Here is a 19,676-nt window from a genome sequence, read left to right on the forward strand (position 1 = left end):
CAGCTGATCGCCTCCATGGCTTTATTTTGACTGATGAGACAACCCTTTTAATGAAGCGGAGGGGATAAGTAATGTCTATGTAGAGAGGTCATCTCTTCACTGAAACTAGTTGAATCTACCAAAACCTATTAGATGGGATGCGGAGTCGGAGTCATTCTGTTTTCGTTGCAGTCACACTTATAAATTTGCTTTCACAACTCCACTGCCTTGCTTATCAAAGTTCTTAAAATGAGGTTATAGGGTCACCAGTTCCAGAACCCCAAAAACGTAACTTCCATATGTGTAGGCTGTCTTGCTAAGAACATTGGGCCCAATTCTGTTTCCAACCTTAGGTAGTCTTGAAAGCTTCATAGAAGATATGTTTACTTTGTCATTAAAACGCTTATCCTTGATGTTTCAGATAAAGACAGAGATATGATTAAGATGCTTATTCCGCACAATAGTCGACCTGATATGAACTTGGTCAACCAGTGGACATTTCAGAAGATGGTTCTTGAAGCTATACAATTGATGCAGGAGTGCTGGGATGCTGATCCTGGTAAAAGACCAAGCTTTTCTGGTAAGGATTTATCACCTTAGTAGTTTGTCCTTCTGTAGGGGAGTGTTGACCTTATAGGGTTGTCTGTCATAAACACCTGCGGTTCAATACAGTGCACCGGAAGTTGTCATCAGTGGAGAGGGGAGGAACTACCATCGCTGGCTTCTAGAGATGACCAAGACCACATGTCTGAGCTTGATGCTCGATCGAGTATTAGGCTACTCGAGATGCTCGCTGCTCGAGTCGAGCACCACGCTGTGCTCGAGTAAATTTCAATTCCCCTCCCCGCATGTTTAGAACCATTTTTTAGGCACTAAACATGCAGCAAAGGCATTACCACTTCCGGCTGTGACGTGCCAACCCTCTGCACCTCTACAGCAGTGAGTGGCTGGCGGGATCAGGTGACTGGCAAGTACTTAAACTGGTGCCGCCTGCGCCTCGGCTCAGATGCATTCTGGCAGAGGTAAAGGAAAGAGCTGCTGCTGAGATAGGGAAAGTGATAGGGAGATGGGAGCGAGTCTGACCCTGGGCCCGCTCACGTGCTTCTCACACAGATGCAGCGGGCCCTATCTCGATCACGGTTTCTTGGGCTTATTATGCCACCTACTCTTTCGGCTTGAGGTCTGGGGATCAGCGCTGCTCGACATGTATTCGCTCTCGTATTACCACAGTTATCTGAGACACTGGTTTGGACCAATCAAAAGAAGCGTAACGTTCACAGCAGTACTAGCATCTGAGTCCGCTTTATGCCAATGTTTGTTGTGCCTAGTAGTGTACACTAGGCTTTCGCAAGCATCCCAGCTGTATAACAGGTCAACTCATTGTACACTACCTGTTTTTGGATGTCTGCTGATGTATAATGCCCTGAGTGGTAAACAGCCGAATTGGTTTAGGTGTGATAAACGCATGCATCCCTGGGGGTCTGCGCTGGTTGGCATGCATTATCTCTCGTGTTACAACTTACCACAGTTATCTGAGATACTTGTGAGATAAATTGTTAGTGGGGTGACAGCCAGGCTCTTGCCCCCAATTTGGCTTAATAGTGTGAACTGGGAGCCTCAGATGCACCCATGCATGCTGCCCCTGCTCTTCCCTATCCATTTCTGTGGTGTTTTCATGACTTTCTGATGTTTTCAGGTGATTCCCACAACCTCCCCTATGCGTAGCATGGGTCACCCTAAAAAATGCTCGAGTCTCCCATTGACCTCAATGGGGTTCGTTACTTGAAACGAGCTCTCGAGCATTACAAAAAGTTTAATTCAAGTAACGAGTACCCGAGTACCATTTTGGTACTCACTCATCTCTACTGGCTTCCCTCCCATGGAAATCAATGGGAGCATCGCAATACTACAAAACTTTCTGCTTCTCTACTTGGTCAGGACTAGATGTGATGTTGTGACCGAGAGAAGCAGGAACTGCCCCAGCAGTGTGTCTCTTTTATTTATTTCAATGGGAGTAAAACTTGCGCTGGCACTTCCTGCGATGATTGCTGATGACAACGTCCAGCCTGGTGCACCGAAGAGCAGGCTGGACGATCAGTGGTGGGCCTCTGCCCATCAACTAGTGATGAGCCATCCACAGTACTCATCAGTGCAAAAAAAGAGCAGTCAATCGCTTTAAAGGAATTTATTGGTAATTAGGCACAACTTCTTTCTGAATGCAACCTCTACAGCAATCAGCTTATGGCTGCAGGTCCCACTTTTGGCACCCTGGCAAATTGCTGATTTCAGCTAGACATTTCAACTGAAAATGTAGTATTGTATTTCAGCCATTTAGATGGATGACTCAAGTCCTAAAGAAAAGGAGCCACTCCTACTGTGTGGCCTTACACTCTGGCTCATAGAAGGGGTCCTGAGCAGAGAACACCCTTTTTTGAAGTCTATGTGCCCCATATTAGGGGTTAGACAATCTAAGTAAAAGTGACTGTATTAAATATGGCAGTTGTCATAGAAAAGGCTTATTTTCTTTTGTATTTTAAGATTCCTTGCACAAAAATTGAGTCCTACTGATTCTGGAAGAATTAATCTAGATAGATAGATAGATTCTGGATGGGGGCTTTCTTTAAAAGTCAATTTCACCCCAAATATACAGGGATGCCTCCCAGTGTCTTTTAAGGTCTCAGTTTTGCTCATTAGCTCAGCTTTGATAGGGCATCATACCTAACCATATATCTAGTAGATTGGACTACAATGTCTATGTCTTGACTAATGACTACAATCTTCTTGTTGCTGTCTATATTGCAGTCGTTATTAAACGGACCAATGACATGAATGCATCCTACGCTGGTGAGATTCACAATGACATTATGAAGGTTTTGGATCAACTCAAAAATCATAACTCCTTACATTCTCAGGTACAGCTCTACAAAAATGCCATAACCTTCATCATATTGTTAAGGACCGCTGCACGGTCACATAACCTTTCAGGTCTTGAGGTCCAAATTAGTCCGTACCTGGGTGCACCAGGGAAACCAAGAACTAGACACTGAGACAGTATCAGTTTCCTCAGATACGCAGAGATTAGCCACGGCAGGTAACAGGTGACTCTCCCTGTAAGGGGGTGCGCCGTACACTGAGCATTTATTAACTTGGTATAGTTCTTATACAGGAAAGGAATGGGTCATTAGTCACAGTGTTAATCTCATTGGGTTAGACAAACATTAAGAATCATGCATTGTTCAGCAATAGCATAGCGTGAGAATATATTAAATGTCCTTCAAAATATCTGTTTATCCTGCGTGTCTGGAGCTTCCCTTGTGATTCAAACGGCCGTAGTATCTTGTTAGCACAGTCAGTTCTTTTGTCCAAATCTACGAATGGAGGCGTGTGGGAGAGCTTCTTCTGATAACAACTACACATCAGACATCCAGACTTGTTATCTCGGAAGAATAGAAACAGATGTCATGAAACACTGTACCGTACCTTCTGCTCTAAACTTATTTCTACTTTGAATTATTGTTTTACTACGCACAAGCTTATTTACATCTTATAATGCTCCATTTTGTATCTAGCGGCCATTTTGAGACAGATTTTTTATTTATTATGGACCTGTATCTTCTCAATATGATAGATCTCAAACCACGTCTTATTCATATTTTGTATTGTCCCGGTGGATCTAGAATAAAGAAACTGTGAAAATAGTCTGGATTAACATTTCTTACCATTTTCTGCTACAGCTTTTATGCAGATCGGTGCATCTTCATGGTAACAGACTACAAATAAATCCTGTGTAGTGTGATCCTGCAGTCCTACTGCCTTCCAGCCATCTTCTATGGCCAAATGCACATGGGCGGATTTGCACTGCCAATCCGCGGCGAGAATCTGCCTGCGGATCACGCAGGAATTACTTCCTATAGGACTCTCAAGAAAAACGCAGCCACCTGTACACGAGCGGAAATCGATTGCGATTTTCCACTTGCGGATGACAAATCGTGGCATGCCATGATTTGCTGTGATCCACGAGCGGGAGGCTTCCTTTGAAGTCAATGGAAGCGTTTTTATCGCAAAGAATTCGCAATTGCACTGCGGATTTATTGTGATTTTGTAAATGGATACATCAGAATAGGGGAGGCGGGGAAGAGGCAGTGAAACCACAGTAAACTGGAAGAAGACAAGTCAGAGAGAATTTACAGTCATGCTAGACATGGGCAAATTGATTGTGCAAATGCAATATTTCCTGGCCATCTGGGACAGCAACTTAGATGACTATGCAGATAGACATAAAAAAGAGCGTTCATGGGAGCAGCTTGCAGCTTTTGTCTACGGCGAGGAGTGGGCATCTGCCACCGTTCCGCACAAATTGGAGCTCCATAAGTATTATCGTGCCTGGAAGCCCTGAAGATGTGTGCATCCGCAGTGCTTCCATAGGCCCTAATATCAACCAGTACAAATCAGTAGTCACTGTCAGCTACTGCCAACCGGACTACCGAACATTACTGTTTGTAGTTAAAATATTGGGACCCTGAGTGCGGCAGTTTCTTCACAAAGATGTGCTTACTATCCAGGGCCCTGACGAAGTAAGTGAACTGTGACTCTGCTTCAAAACCGGCAGCGATGTCCAACCATTGCTGTACAGAGGGAGGCGGCATGATGGACCCCTTCAGATGCACCCAAATGATGCTGCAGGTCCTCCTGACGACCCCACTGATGGTAGTATGCCCCCAAAGTCACTGAAACATCAGAGATGCAAACGAGTTCCCGGTGGCGAGGAAACTAGAATGACACCACAGAAAAAAGTATTTATTTAGACATTCATGCAGAACAAAGGGAAAAGCATGGTACAGAGAAGAGGATGAAGGAACATGCATATTAAAATATGTAGACATTAAAAAGAACACAGGAAACACCATGATTTGGGAATGCTCAGAAACTAATGACGAACAAAGAGAACAGCAGTGTAGGACAAATATGAACAGGGAACACCCTAAATACAAGGAAACACCATTTGATAGGAAAGAGAGAATACAGGAACACAAAGAAACAACATGAACAAAGTTAAAAGCATAGTAGGCAACAGAGAATCACGGAACATGCATACACAAATATTTACGATACTCCACAACCAGAAGGAAAACCCCTCAAGCAAACTGGGAACAAAACGGCAAAGACAACACTGGTAGAACCACAGGGTGACCAGCAAACGCTCCTCGGGTGAGATACTACGCCTCATGTTGGTATTGGCAAAGTTTAGTCCGGGCCACAACACCTCAAGCAGCTGGTCAATCGCTTCAACTGATGTGTGGCTGAAGGCAGGAACTTCTCCAGGTGAGCACACAGTTCAGGCTGTAGGAGTGACCTTTTGGAACATCGCTGTGAAACAATGGGGTGTACCTAGAACCTCCTCCTTTTCTTGGTTGTCTCTTCTTCTCCAAGGTCGTTAGTGTAGAATGTGAAAAAAAAGGTGCTGAAGATCAGCCATGCCAGCATCGTTTCTTCATCATCGAAAGGCATCTTTTGCTAAAAAGCTGATGCACACATAGGACGAAGAGACTTGACTGGACGTTTTTCTTTTTATAGGCGTTTTCCAAGGGATAGGCAGCTTTCTAAGGGCTGGGAGTGTGCCCGTGTTTTTTTTCCTGTGCATCCGTGAAAATCCACGCAGAAAAAAGACTATTCTGCGATACATCACAATCATTTTTAACATTTATCCGCAGGTCTTCCGTGGCAAAAATCTGCTTGCGAAATCCAACCCGTCCATGTGTATTTGGCCTACATTTTGCTAATTTACATTTACCAGGTTTGAAAAAAAGTAATGGGCAGATGGAAGAAAGTATAACTGCAGGATCAGACTACATAGGGTTTGATCCTGCAGTTCTGCTTCTATACAGAGATGTATAGGTCTATAAACACTGAATAGCCATTTTAAAAGAGATATCCTATTTCTGATTTCAAACCCTCAGCAGGGCATACCCAGCTTAAACCAGTTGCTAGACACCTATGGCGACCTCTCCAATCTAAAAGTTAATAAAAGCAAATCGGTCATACTAAACGTCTCTCTACCCCAGCACAGAGTAGCAGAAATAAAAGGCAACACCCCGTATACTTGGGCAGATCAGTATATTGACTACTTAGGTATAAAAATAACAAATGACCTCTCAAAATTATTTGAATTCAATTTTCTCCCTCTATTAACGGAGATAGCATCTTTACTATCCTCATATAATATCCCTATTATATCATGGTTTGGGAGAAAAAAATCTCATCAAAACCTACATATTACCCAAGATTCTTTACAAATTGCAAATGTTACCAATTCACATACCAAAATCCTTCTTCAAAAAATTAAATTCACTTTTCTCAAGTTTCTTTTGGAAATATAAAAGACCCAGACTTGCGTACTCTCTAATGATTAAAAGAAGACAGTGGGGAGGAGTGGGGCTTCCAGATACCTCTGAATATTATAATGCAATAAATTTAAATAGATGACTGGAACTAATGTTTCCAATAAATAATAGAGATGAGCGAGAACCAAAATGCTCGGGTGCTCGTTACTCGAGACGAATTTTTTGCGATGCTCGAGGGTTCGTTTCGAGTAACGAACCCCATTGAAGTCAATGGGCGACTCGAGCATTTTTGTATATCGCCAATGCTCGCTAAGGTTTTCATTTGTGAAAATCTGGGCAATTCAAGAAAGTGATGGGAACGACACAGAAACGGATAGGGCAGGCGAGGGGCTACATGTTGGGCTGCATCTCAAGTTCCCAGGTCCCACTATTAAGCCACAATAGCGGCAAGAGTGGGCCCCCCCCCTCCCAACAATTTTTACTTCTGAAAAGCCCTCATTAGCAATGCATACCTTAGCTAAGCACCACACTACCTCCAACAAAGCACAATCACTGCCTGCATGACACTCCGCTGCCACTTCTCCTGGGTTACATGCTGCCAATTCCCCCCCCCCCCACGACCCAGTGTCCACAGCGCACACCAAATTGTCCCTGCCCAGCCTTCAGCTGCCCTCATGCCACGCCACCCTCATGTCTATTTATAAGTGCGTCTGCCACAGGAAAAGCAGGCACACACTGCAGAGGGTTGGCACGGCTAGGCAGCGACCCTCTTTAAAAGGGGCGATAGCCCACAATGCAGTACAGAAGCAATGAGAAATCCAATCCTGTGCCACCTCCATCTGGAGCTGCACACGTGGGCATAGCAATGGGGAACCTATGTGCCACACACTATTCATCCTGTCAAGGTGTCTGCACGCCCCAGTCAGACCGCGTTTTTTTATAAATAGTCACAGGCAGGTACAACTCCGCAATGGGAATTCCGTGTGCACCCACAGCATGGGTGGCTCCCTGGAACCCACCGGCGGTACATAAAAATATCCCATTGCATTGCCCATCACAGCTGAGGTAGTATTGTCATGTTTAATGCAGGTGGGCTTCGGCCCACACTCCCAGTCAGACTGGGGTTCTTTAGAAGTGGAAACAGATGCATTTACAACTCCCTGTGGACCCACAGCATGGGTGGCTCCCTGGAACCCACCGACGGTACATAAAAATATCCCATTGCATTGCCCAACACAGCGGATGTAACGTCAGCTGTAATGCAGGTGGGCTAAAAATTCATTTGATTACACTGTAGGCGAGGGCCCACAAAAATTGCTGCATCAACAGTACTAATGTACATCAGAAAAATTGACCATGGCCAACCAAGAGGGCAGGTGAAACCCATTAATAGCTTTGGTTAATGTGGCTTAATTGGTAACTAGGCCAGGAGGCAGCCCAGTTAAAATAAAAATTGGTGGAGGTGAAAGTTTCAACGCTTTAATGAGCATTGAAACGTATAAAAATTGTTTAGAAAAATTATATGACTGAGCCTTGTGGGCCTAAGAAAAATTGCCCGTTCGGCGTGATTATGTGAGGTTTCAGGAGGAGGAGCAGGAGGAGGAGGAGGAATATTATACACAGATTGATGAAGCGAAAAGGTCCCCGTTTTTGATGGGGATACAGAACGATGCTTCCATCCGCGGGTGCAGCCTACCTATTGCTTAGGTATCGCTGCTGTCCGCTGGTGGAGAAGAGAAGTCTGGGGAAATCCAGGCTTTGTTCATCTTGATGAGTGTTAGCCTGTCGGCACTGTCGGTTGACAGGCGGGTACGCTTATCTGTGATGATTCCCCCAGCCGCACTAAACACCCTCTCTGACAAGACGCTAGCCGCAGGACAAGCAAGCACCTCCAGGGCATACAGCGCGAGTTCAGGCCATGTGTCCAGCTTCGACACCCAGTAGTTGTAGGGGGCAGAGGCGTCACGGAGGACGGTCATGCGATCGGCTACGTACTCCCTCACCATCCTTTTACAGTGCTCCCGCCGACTCAGCCGTGACTGGGGAGCGGTGACACAGTCTTGCTGGGGAGCCATAAAGCTGTCAAGGGCCTTAAAGAGTGTTGGCCTGCCTGTGCTGTACATGCTGCCTGATCTCCGCGCCTCCCCTGCTACCTGGCCCTCGGAACTGCGCCTTCGGCCACTAGCGCTGTCGTATGGGAATTTTACCCTCAGTTTGTCCGCCAGGGTCCTGTGGTATAGCAACACTCTCGAACCCCTTTCCTCTTCGGGTATGAGAGTGGAAAGGTTCTCCTTATACCGTGGGTCGAGCAATGTGTACACCCAGTAATCCGTAGTGGCCAGAATGCGTGTAACTCGAGGGTCACGAGAAAGGCATCCTAACATGAAGTCAGCCATGTGTGCCAGGGTACCTGTACGCAACACATGGCTGTCCTCACTAGGAAGATCACTTTCAGGATCCTCCTCCTCCTCCTCCTCCTTCTCCTCCTCAGGCCATACACGCTGAAAGGATGACAGGCCAGCAGCATATGTACCCTCACCAGTGGGCCAAGCTGTGTCTTCCCCCTCCTCCTCATCTTCCTCCTCCTCCTCCTCCTCCTCCTCACCGCGCTGAGATATAGACAGGAGGGTGCTCTGACTATCCAGCGACATACTGTCTTCCCCCGGCTCTGTTTCCGAGTGCAAAGCGTCTGCCTTTATGCTTTGCAGGGAACTTCTCAAGAGGCATAAAAGAGGAATGGTGACGCTAATGATTGCAGCATCGCCGCTCACCACCTGGGTAGACTCCTCAAAGTTTCGAAGGACCTGGCAGATGTCGGCCAACCAGGCCCACTCTTCTGAAAATAATTGAGGAGGCTGACTCCCACTGCGCCGCCCATGTTGGAGTTGGTATTCCACTATAGCTCTACGCTGCTCATAGAGCCTGGCCAACATGTGGAGCGTAGAGTTCCACCGTGTGGGCACGTCGCACAGCAGTCGGTGCACTGGCAGATTAAACCGATGTTGCAGGGTGCGCAGGGTGGCAGCGTCCGTGTGGGACTTGCGGAAATGTGCGCAGAGCCGGCGCACCTTTCCGAGCAGGTCTGACAAGCGTGGGTAGCTTTTCAGAAAGCGCTGAACCACCAAATTAAAGACGTGGGCCAGGCATGGCACGTGCGTGAGGCTGCCGAGCTGCAGAGCCGCCACCAGGTTACGGCCGTTGTCACACTCGACCATGCCCGGTTGGAGGCTCAGCGGCGCAAGCCGCTGCAGCAGTTCGTGGGCCGTGTGCCTCCTATCTCCTAAGCTGAGTAGTTTCAGCACGGCCTGCTGACGCTTGCCCACCGCTGTGCTGCCACGACGCGTGACACCGACTGCTGCCGACGTGCTGCTGCTGCTGACACATCTTGATTGCGAGACAGAGGTTGCGTTGGAGGAGGAGGAGGAGGAGGAGGAGGAGGGTGGTTTAGTGGAGGAAGCATACACCGCCGCAGATACCACCACCGAGCTGTGGCCCGCAATTCTGGGGGTGGGTAGGACGTGAGCGGTCCCAGGCTCTGACTCTGTCCCAGCCTCCACTAAATTCACCCAATGTGCCGTCAGGGAGATATAGTGGCCCTGCCCGCCTGTGCTTGTCCACGTGTCCGTTAAGTGGACCTTGGCAGTAACCGCGTTGGTGAGGGCGCGTACAATGTTGCGGGAGACGTGGTCGTGTAGGGCTGGGACGGCACATCGGGAAAAGTAGTGGCGACTGGGAACTGAGTAGCGCGGGGCCGCTGCCGCCATCATACTTTTGAAGGACTCCGTTTCCACAACCCTATACGGCAGCATCTCCAGGCTGATAAATTTGGCTACGTGCACGTTTAACGCTTGAGCGTGCGGGTGCGTGGCGGCGTACTTGCGCTTGCGCTCCAACACTTGCGCTAGCGACGGCTGGACGCTACGCTGACAGACATTGCTGGATGGGGCCGAGGACAGCGGAGGTGAGGGTGTGGGTGCAGGCCAGGAGACGGTAGTGCCTGTGTCCTCAGAGCGGGGTTGGATCTCAGTGGCAGGTTGGGGCACAGGGGGAGAGGCAGCGGTGCAAGCCGGAGGCGGTGAACGGCCTTCGTCCCACCTTGTGGGGTGCTTGGCCATCATATGGCTGCGCATGCTGGTGGTGGTGAGGCTGGTGGTGGTGGCTCCCCGGCTGATCTTGGCGCGACAAAGGTTGCACACCACTGTTCGTCGGTCGTCTGCACTCTCAGTGAAAAACTGCCAGACCTTTGAGCACCTCGGCCTCTGCAGGGTGGCATGGCGCGAGGGGGCGCTTTGGGAAACAGTTGGTGGATTATTCGGTCTGGCCCTGCCTCTACCCCTGGCCACCGCACTGCCTCTTCCAACCTGCCCTGCTGCTGCCCTTGCCTCCCGCTCTGAAGACCTGTCCTCAGTAGGCGTAGCAAACCAGGTGGGGTCAGTCACCTCATTGTCCTGCTGCTCTTCCTCAGAATCATCGGTGCGCTCCTCCCTCGGACTTAATGCCCTTACTACTACCTCACTGATAGACAACTGTGTCTCATCATCATCGGCCTCCTCACCCACTGAAAGGTCTTGAGACAGTTGCCGGAAGTCCCCAGCCTCATCCCCGGACCCCGGGAACTTTGCAATGGTTGGGCATCAGTCACGATAAACTCCTCTGGTGGGAGAGGAACCACTGCTGCCCAATCTGAGCAGGGGCCCGAGAACAGTTCCTGGGAGTCTGCCCGCTCCTCAGAATGTCTCATTTTCATGGAGTGAGGAGGCTGGGAGGAAGGAGGAGCAGCAGCCAGAGGATTCAGAGTTGCAGCAGTGGACGGCGCAGAACTCTGGGTGGACGATAGGTTGCTGGAAGCACTTTCTGCCATCCATGACAGGACCTGCTCACACTGCTCATTTTCTAATAAAGGTCTACCCTGTGGACCCATTAAATGTGCTATGAATGTGGGGACGCCAGAAATGTGCCTCTCTCCTAATCCCGCAGCAGTCGGCTGCGATACACCTGGATCAGGAGCTCGGCCTGTGCCCACACCCGGACTAGGGCCTCCGCTTCCTCGGCCGCGCCCACGTCCTCTAGGCCTACCCCTACCCTTCAGCATGCTGTACTACCAGGAATGCAGAAACACAACGCTGTAATTAAATGTGCCGCTTATTGGCCTGTGGTTGGAGGCTGAGTTCGCTTACGGAACGCCAGGAAATAATTTGGCGCAAGCCTGCTGTAACACTTAGCTGGCTGCGTATTTATTTGGAGAACTACTACCCCCAGCAGACACGGACCCAGAACACTGAGCAGAGTGACAGGCAGGCCAAATAGATTTTTTCCAAATATTTTTTTCAAAAGGACCACTGCGTATATTCAATCTATAATATATGTCTTCTGTCCCTGCCTACACAATTCTGTCCCTGGACTGTGTGACGGAACTGCAGTGTTGCACTGTTATTAACTGCAACAGACCGGTGATTTCAGAGCCAGGAAATAATTTGGCGCAAGCCTGCTGTAACACTTAGCTGGCTGCGTATTTATTTGGAGAAATACTACCCCCAGCAGACACGGACCCAGAACACTGAGCAGAGTGACAGGCAGGCCAAATAGATTTTTTCCAAATATTTTTTTCTAAAGGACCACTGCGTATATTCAATCTATAATATGTCTTCTGGCCCTGCCTACACAATTCTGTCCCTGATGTGTGTGTCACGGAACTGCAGTGTTGCACTGTTATTAACTGCAACAGACCGGTGATTTCAGAGCCAGGAAATAATTTGGCGCAAGCCTGCTGTAACACTTAGCTGGCTGCGTATTTATTTGGAGAAATACTACCCCCAGCAGACACGGACCCAGAACACTGAGCAGAGTGACAGGCAGGCCAAATAGATTTTTTCCAAATATTTTTTTCTAAAGGACCACTGCGTATATCCAATCTATAATATGTCTTCTGGCCCTGCCTACACAATTCTGTCCCTGATGTGTGTGTCACGGAACTGCAGTGTTGCACTGTTATTAACTGCAACAGACCGGTGATTTCAGAGCCAGGAAATAATTTGGCGCAAGCCTGCTGTAACACTTAGCTGGCTGCGTATTTATTTGGAGAACTACTACCCCCAGCAGACACAGACCCAGAACACTGAGCAGAGTGACAGGCAGGCCAAATAGATTTTTTTCAAATATTTTTTTCTAAAGGACCACTGCGTATATTCAATCTATAATATATGTCTTCTGGCCCTGCCTACACAATTCTATCCCTGGAGTATTACTGCAGGGCGCAATGCTCTGCACGGCCGATATACCAAAAAAAAAAAAAATGTGCAACACTGCAAAAAGCAGCCTCCACACTACTGCACACGGTTAGATGTGGCCCTAAGAAGGACCGTTGGGGTTCTTGAAGCCTACAATCACTCCTAACACTCTCCCTGCCTAACCACCACTTCTGTCCCTGTAGTATTACTGCAGGGCGCAATGCTCTGCACGGCCGATATACCAAAAAAAAAAAAAGTTCAACACTGCGAAAAGCAGCCTCCACACTACTGCACACGGTTAGATGTGGCCCTAAGAAGGACCGTTGGGGTTCTTGAAGCCTACACTAACTCCTAACACTCTCCCTACAGCAGCTCCAACACGATACCACTGTCCCTCAGCTATCTCACAACGCATCTGAGGCGAGCCGCGGGAGGGGCCGATTTTTATACTCGGGTGACACCTGATCTCCCCAGCCACTCACTGCAGGGGGGTGGTATAGGGCTTGAACGTCGCAGGGGGAAGTTGTAATGCCTTCCCTGTCTTTCAATTGGCCAGAAAAGCGCGCTAACGTCTCAGAGAGGAAAGTGAAAGTAACCCGAACATCGCGTGGTACTCGTTACGAGTAACGAGCATCTCGAACACGCTAGATCAGTAGGGCTCTGCCTCTTGGGAACCCTTCCGATCATCTGTTTACCAGACCAGTGTGCTCATGCACTGAGATGATTTCTGCAGGAAGCTGGCAGCTCCATTCTCGCCACACTGGCCATGCTTAGTATTAGAGGCAGAAGTTCCCATTGATGTGAACCTTGTCTGTAATACCAAGTTTGGCCATTGTAGTGAGAATGGAGCTATCTGCTTGCTGCAGAAATCAGCTCAGTGCATGAACACACTGCCCCAGTGAACAGCTAATCAGCAGTGGTCCTAGAAAGTGGATTCCCTACCAATCTACTATTGATTGCCTAATCTAACCGTAGGCCATCAGTAGTTTATAAATGGACAACCCCTTTAACCCTGTGTGTCATTATTTGTCAGAAAGACCTTTATGTTTGTCCAGTCCTATGCTTCTTTTAAGCTCTTTGGCGTGTCCCAACAGACTGCAGAAAATCGTGTTTATGGCACATCATCGGATCCTAAGTCTTCTGTCCCAGGTTTGTGATTATTGATGTATCACTCATTTATTAGTATCCCTTTATGTGTCTGAAATAACTTATATCTGATGTTTTCTACATGTCTTTTGTAGACAGCAGTACTTTTGATTTAAGCAACTTCAGAGATAAGCTACAGCAAGTCGAAAAGGAAGGAGCAGAAGTGAGTTTGATGGATTTGATATACGATGGAGACAAAGATGTACTCCATGTCAGACAATGGATACTGTGTGCTGAAATATGTGGTGAATAAGCTAGTAGAAGAGCTTGGAGAACAGCTATTTCTATATTAGTAGTTGTATTTGCAACTATTTTCTAATATGCTTTTGTTATCACAATGGCGTATTGATGGAATCTTCATAATCTTATCATTGAGTAGGAAAGTCAGAATGCTGCCCCCATTCAATGAGCGATCTTTACTCAGCACAGGAGCAATTATGAGTCGTTTCGCTGAAGCACCTGACAAGTGTCTAGTGTAACTTGGCCCTTAATGGAGTTACCACTTTATGATAACCTTTTGATAACCACTTAAGGATCTATGATGGATAAATCTGTCATGTGTCACCGAGGGATATAGAGCTGAGTCTACTTCATACCTGGCGGTTATCAGCTGGTTTTTACAGTTGACAACTTTCAGCAACAGTCGTGGTCAGAGCTACACCGATCATGGATATTTAACTGCTTAAATGTCTTGGTTAATGCTGGCTGCAGCATCTATGGACAGGGCCCTCGAGCACCCCAGTAATAAAAACATTTAAATTTTAGAAAAATTAAGCTCAATTCTGCAGCAATTTTTTTCTGCAGCATATGGACGAGATTTTTCAAATCTCATCCACTTTGCTACTACTGTAAATGCCACAGATTTTCTATTTGGACATACCCTAATGGACTAGAAACAAGGCAAGGTGGCTTGAGCTACAGTAGTCACTGGAAACATACACTGAACCGAAAACACTAACTAAGGGCCAATTTAAATAGCACATGGCCCAAAAATATAGCTATCTGTATATTCCACAGACAGTACACAGTCCCATTACAGCATGTGAGGCTATTCACATGGATTATTTTATATATATGGATTGTTAGTCTATGTGAAAAAAATTGCAGCATGTCCTAATAGTCCGAGAATAGGACATACAATGTGCAGTGTCCATGGAGATTGAACAGCATACAAACGGATGTCCATGTGCTGTCCAATGCAAGTTATGCCTGATTTCTCAGATGTAACTTGCATACGACTGTGTAAATCTGACCTAACAAGCACAGTATAGCCAGTCTATACAGGGATCCCCAGATTATTGCAAGATATTCAGATGGATGTGCCCCAAACCAAAAGGAGTTAACTAATTGTATGCTGGAGGATGTGGTAGGGCTGAGTTGAGTGTAGCCAGAAGTCAAGAGGAGTTTGTCCACGACCACCAGTCATGAAGCAGGCAGGAAGGGAGAGGGGATGACCAGTAGTGTCCTACTGGTGCTAATAAAGAAGTCTCAGCTAAGGCTAATTCAATGTTTGCTTTATTTTTCAGGCGCCTGATGACCATAAGCTTTCGACAGCAGGTTGTTACCAATGTTTATTATGTGCATATAAGCTAAACAAATCACATCTTATACCAAGATCTAACATGTAATACCAGGTTCCCTTCATGACATCACTGATTTAAATGGATTTTTCAGGAAAATACTATTGATGACCTCCTCTCAGTAAAGATCATCAAGAGTTGATCAGTTGGGGTCCATTACTGCTACTCCGACCCCTGTGTAGTGGCCGATGCTTGTAACTGCAGGTGCAGCTCCCATTGATTTTAATAAGAGCTGCGCCTGGAACTAGCAGCACTGGCTGGCTTCTGTCCGTACCCGTATGTGTTGTGGTGCTGACAGCGGGCTCCTGATCCGCTGCCCAGTCGGGGTCCAGAGACGGTGCTTTAAGAATCTCTTTAACTCTAGAGAATCATGTGATTTCAAGACTATAAGCCCTTTTGCATAGCTTGATTGTTGAGCTGTGCAAAGAGAGATTGCAATCCACAAATGAACGAGCAAGCGCTTTCCGGTCAGATGAACTGTGACTTTCGAGAAGCACAAAAATGGTCACTGATCGGTTGTATGTTTGCCCGTATAATTATGATAGTATGTCCTCAACAGTTGATTCTCGGCCTGCATAAAGGAAAATTAAACAAGTACCAAATCAAAATGCTTGTCGCTTGGGGCTTGTTTTATTGGGCCGTGAATTTGGCAGATGTAAACACCCTGAAGGCCCTTTCACATGGGCCGAATATTTCTGCATTCCGCAACTAAAAACACAGCTAAATCTGCTGCTACGGATTTCTACTCCCATTACCTACATGTATACATGCAGCTTTTGGAGTGGAATGTTCTGTGTTTTTAGCTGTGGAATCCAAAAGTATTCCGCTCATGTGAAAAGGCCCTCATGGGAAGCTTCATAGAAAGTATGTAGAACAGGTTAATTACCTACTTAGAGTATCCCAAAGAGTCAAATCAGATAGAAGGAAACCTCTCCAAAAAGACCACCTCTGAGAAGTCCATCTAGACAAGATTTTCAGCTCTCCTATATTCTGTGTATTGTCTTTCTGCACGGTTCTAACTGGCCCCTTTGTTCTTGGAGTAAGGTCCCACACAATTTCAATAACAGCTGTTTTCCCCTTACACGTGTAACAGAGGGCAGAAGGGGGCACCCTTTCAGGATGAGGAATGGGCTAAAGGGATGAGGTCCTTTTATCGAACTCTATGTTCGCGTTCAGCATTGTGGCCTGCAGGTTGGTGGGATGATCAGGCCACTAGTGCTGGGGAACCCTAGGGAGGCGCCCATTCTTGTTAATTCTGGCAATAGGTCCGGAAAAATTCCTGGCTACACACCATAGTACATAGGCTTTTTGGAACAGAGAAATTAGCGGATCCAGCCCTGTGGTACAATGTAACAGCTTTATAGGCAAACAAAGTGCGACAGAACTGATGGACTTGAAACTTCTGCTAATCCCCCTCAAATCCCTGTGGTTTCGAACTCTGGTTTACCGCTGCAGACCATGGCAGCAGACCTTGTAGCTTTCTGCAGTCTTCACTCAGAGGTAGAGCTTGCTTTAGCACATTCGTCTACTATCTTCTCCACTCACTGACTGTGCCACCGCAGGATGGTGCTGGCCATCCTCCTTTCTGGTTCTACTGAGCCAACTACAGTCACATAATCCTTAAAGAGATACATACTTAAAACACGTTAACAGAGAAAATAAAAAGAACTGGAGATATCGTACCTGTCTCAGGGAGGTGTTACTGTATTATGTTTTTAGAGCAAAGTGGATTAAAAAAGGAGCAGATGTCGGAGTAGTCATTTGATTAGCCTTAGGTAAATACGCCAAAGTAAATGTGATAACTGCTGTATAGTCTGATTCTAGGCCCAGCTGTTGTAGGAGGCCTGTCATGTGTGCTATTGTATGCTGGCTTGTGGATATGTCAGGTATGGTTCTCTCATGTCCTAATGTTTGGTCTTTGTTTCAGATTTTCTCATGAAAAACATAGCCACAGTGATCAAGCATTCCGGTGACTATAAAAAAGTAGTGAACCAACTAGATAACCAGGGTATCTTAACTGAAGATGAACTCCAGCAACTGAATGCCAGCCAGAATGTGAAGGACATGGGGAGCATAGCTGGAAAATTCCTACTCACAAAGTCCCAAGAGAAACCTGAAGCAATTTTAAAGTTTCTCAAGAAGCTCTTTTGAATGTGACTTAATTATGCAACAATTCTATTTGACTGTCGCAATTTCAAAAAAACAATTTAAAGAGCCATTACATCACTACAATACCTTGTACATGAAGCTCAACATATACCAATAAGTCTGGAGTATACCGTAAAACACAACACGAAGACAAGTAGAGTGGTTATCATAGAGCTTGGACTCGAAGTCAGGATACTTCCAGCCCCCTCAAAATACGTGAACGTTCCAGGACTCCCCTTTTCACAACCAACTTTCCCCATTTGATATCCTCATTCTCACTCCTTGTAGTAGTCTTTGGTGGGACAATCTTAAAGGGGTTTGTCTCATGATAAGCTTTACCTGCCATCTAGCCGAGGCTAGTCCGAAAGTGTGTAGCAGCGGTGGCTGTGCATGTGCACCACGATTCCATTCACTTCACTAGGACCGATTAAAGTGCATGTAAGTGAAGGTATGCATGCATGTACTTCACTGCAACACACTTCAGGGCAAGTCACAGCTGAACTTGCTGAATAACAGGTAAAACCTGTCATAACACAACTCCTTTAACTCCCTACCAGTCACATTAAAATTGGAAAAAGCCTCCTGACAATGTCACTTTTGTAGATTTTTAATCTATGTCTCATATAAATACTGTTTGTGCCAAACAGAAATGCCTAAATGCATTTTAAAGCCTTAGTGACATAACTAGTTTTAGACTTAAAGGGGTTGTCTCGAGGAAGCAGTGAATTTTTTTTTTTGCCCAGTCCCCCTAATTAAGCATACATTACTAAGCCCCCCTGTAAATGACTTTTCTAGCTGGTTTGTACTTACAGTTCCAGCGTTTCAGCAACTTATAAAAATTTTCCCAAGATGGCCGCCGGCTCTTTTCCCATCGCTTGCTGTAGTCCGACGTGCGCGCTCCCGAGACGCTACCAGCTGTGTCTCCCTGACAACCAGACGCCCCGCAGCCGCCGACCGGACCCCTGGATTGAACGCGGCCGACCACGGCACACAGTCACCCACCGCCAGGCAGCAGGTAACCGGCACAGCGACAGCCCCCCCATCACAGCGACACAGCCCTGAAGCGGCTCGTGCTGAAAGGAGAAGACTGGACTGCGCAAGCGCGTCTAAAAAAGCAAGCTGCGAATTTAGACGGAACCATGGAGACGAGGACGCTAGCAACGGAGCAGGTAAGTGAATAACTTCTGTATGGCTCATATTTAATGCACGATGTATATTACAAAGTGCATTAATATGGCCATACAGAAGTGTATAACCCCACTTGATTTCGCGAGACAACCCCTTTAAGGTTAGAGATGAGCCACATTCTCGGGTCCTCGTTATTTGAGCCGAGCTTTTCGTAAAATTTGAGAGCTCTACTCGAGTAACGAACCCCATTGACTACAATGGGAGACTTGAGCATTTTTGTATGTGGTCCGCTGGTTTTCGAGCTTTTTTTTTTCTCCCTCTCTCCCCCTCTCTCCCCCTTCCCACCCTCACTTCCCCCCTCTCTCCCACTCTCTCCCCCTCCCCTCTCCCTCCCTCTCCGCCCCCAACCCCTCTCTCTCACCCACTCCCCCACTCTCCCCCAGTCCCCCTCTCTCCCCTCCTCTCCCCCCCCCCTCTCCCCCATTCAGGGCACTGCGTTCGTGTTATTAGGCCCTCTATTGTTTACAAGTTTCCATGGAGATCGTTGGTCCCTCAGAGGTAACTTGAAAAATTTCAGGGCACGCAGCCCCACAAGCACACACACTCAATCCTACTTCAATTTGTACCAGCTTGGTAGAAAATATATATCTGGAGATGCTATACTTCGGTTCCTGCAGAAAGAATGTTTTCAAAAGCTGGTTAAATTGTCTGCTCGAAGGAGCATTTTGAAGGGATAACGATTATTGGGGCCAATGATGAAAAACCTCTTTTCATATACCTAATTTTAATTATGTTTCATATGTATTTTTTTATTTTCATTTGTAGCTTTAATATATTTTCATGATGTTATTAATAAAAAGTTATAATAAATTCAACAGTTTAAAATTTCAAAAGAAAACTATACATTTTTTGTTGATTATTAACCCTTGACCTGTTTTATTTTTATACAGTATTTTAAAAAGTCGATATATCGAAATATCGCTAGTTTTCCACTGATATTTTACAATAATTGATAGTTTGTTAATCGATAGTCGATACTATCGATTATCGATATTTTTGTGTCGACGTCCCAACCTTAAGGCAGGGCATGGGCCAAAGGTCATGTACTTCTTCTTAAATGTAGCCTA

General features: G+C 46.6%; 1 protein-coding gene across 2 annotated transcripts in view; it reads left to right on the forward strand.

Moving 5' to 3' along the window:
- The window catches only part of LOC136633154 (receptor-interacting serine/threonine-protein kinase 4-like), a 44,105-nt gene extending 24,665 nt beyond the window's left edge, over positions 1–19,440 (forward strand). For both annotated transcript variants that reach the window (XM_066608670.1, XM_066608671.1), the window contains exons 5-10: positions 401–559; positions 2,782–2,891; positions 13,642–13,696; positions 13,789–13,856; positions 15,220–15,250; positions 17,201–19,440. In XM_066608670.1, the coding sequence (XP_066464767.1) occupies positions 401–559; positions 2,782–2,891; positions 13,642–13,696; positions 13,789–13,856; positions 15,220–15,250; positions 17,201–17,424 (647 nt within the window). In that variant the 3' untranslated portion in view covers positions 17,425–19,440. The remainder of the gene's footprint in view (positions 1–400; positions 560–2,781; positions 2,892–13,641; positions 13,697–13,788; positions 13,857–15,219; positions 15,251–17,200) is intronic.
- The last annotated feature ends 236 nt before the right edge of the window (positions 19,441–19,676 follow it).

This window comes from Eleutherodactylus coqui, chromosome 6 (assembly GCF_035609145.1).
Source record: "Eleutherodactylus coqui strain aEleCoq1 chromosome 6, aEleCoq1.hap1, whole genome shotgun sequence".
Lineage (NCBI taxonomy): Eukaryota > Metazoa > Chordata > Amphibia > Anura > Eleutherodactylidae > Eleutherodactylus > Eleutherodactylus coqui.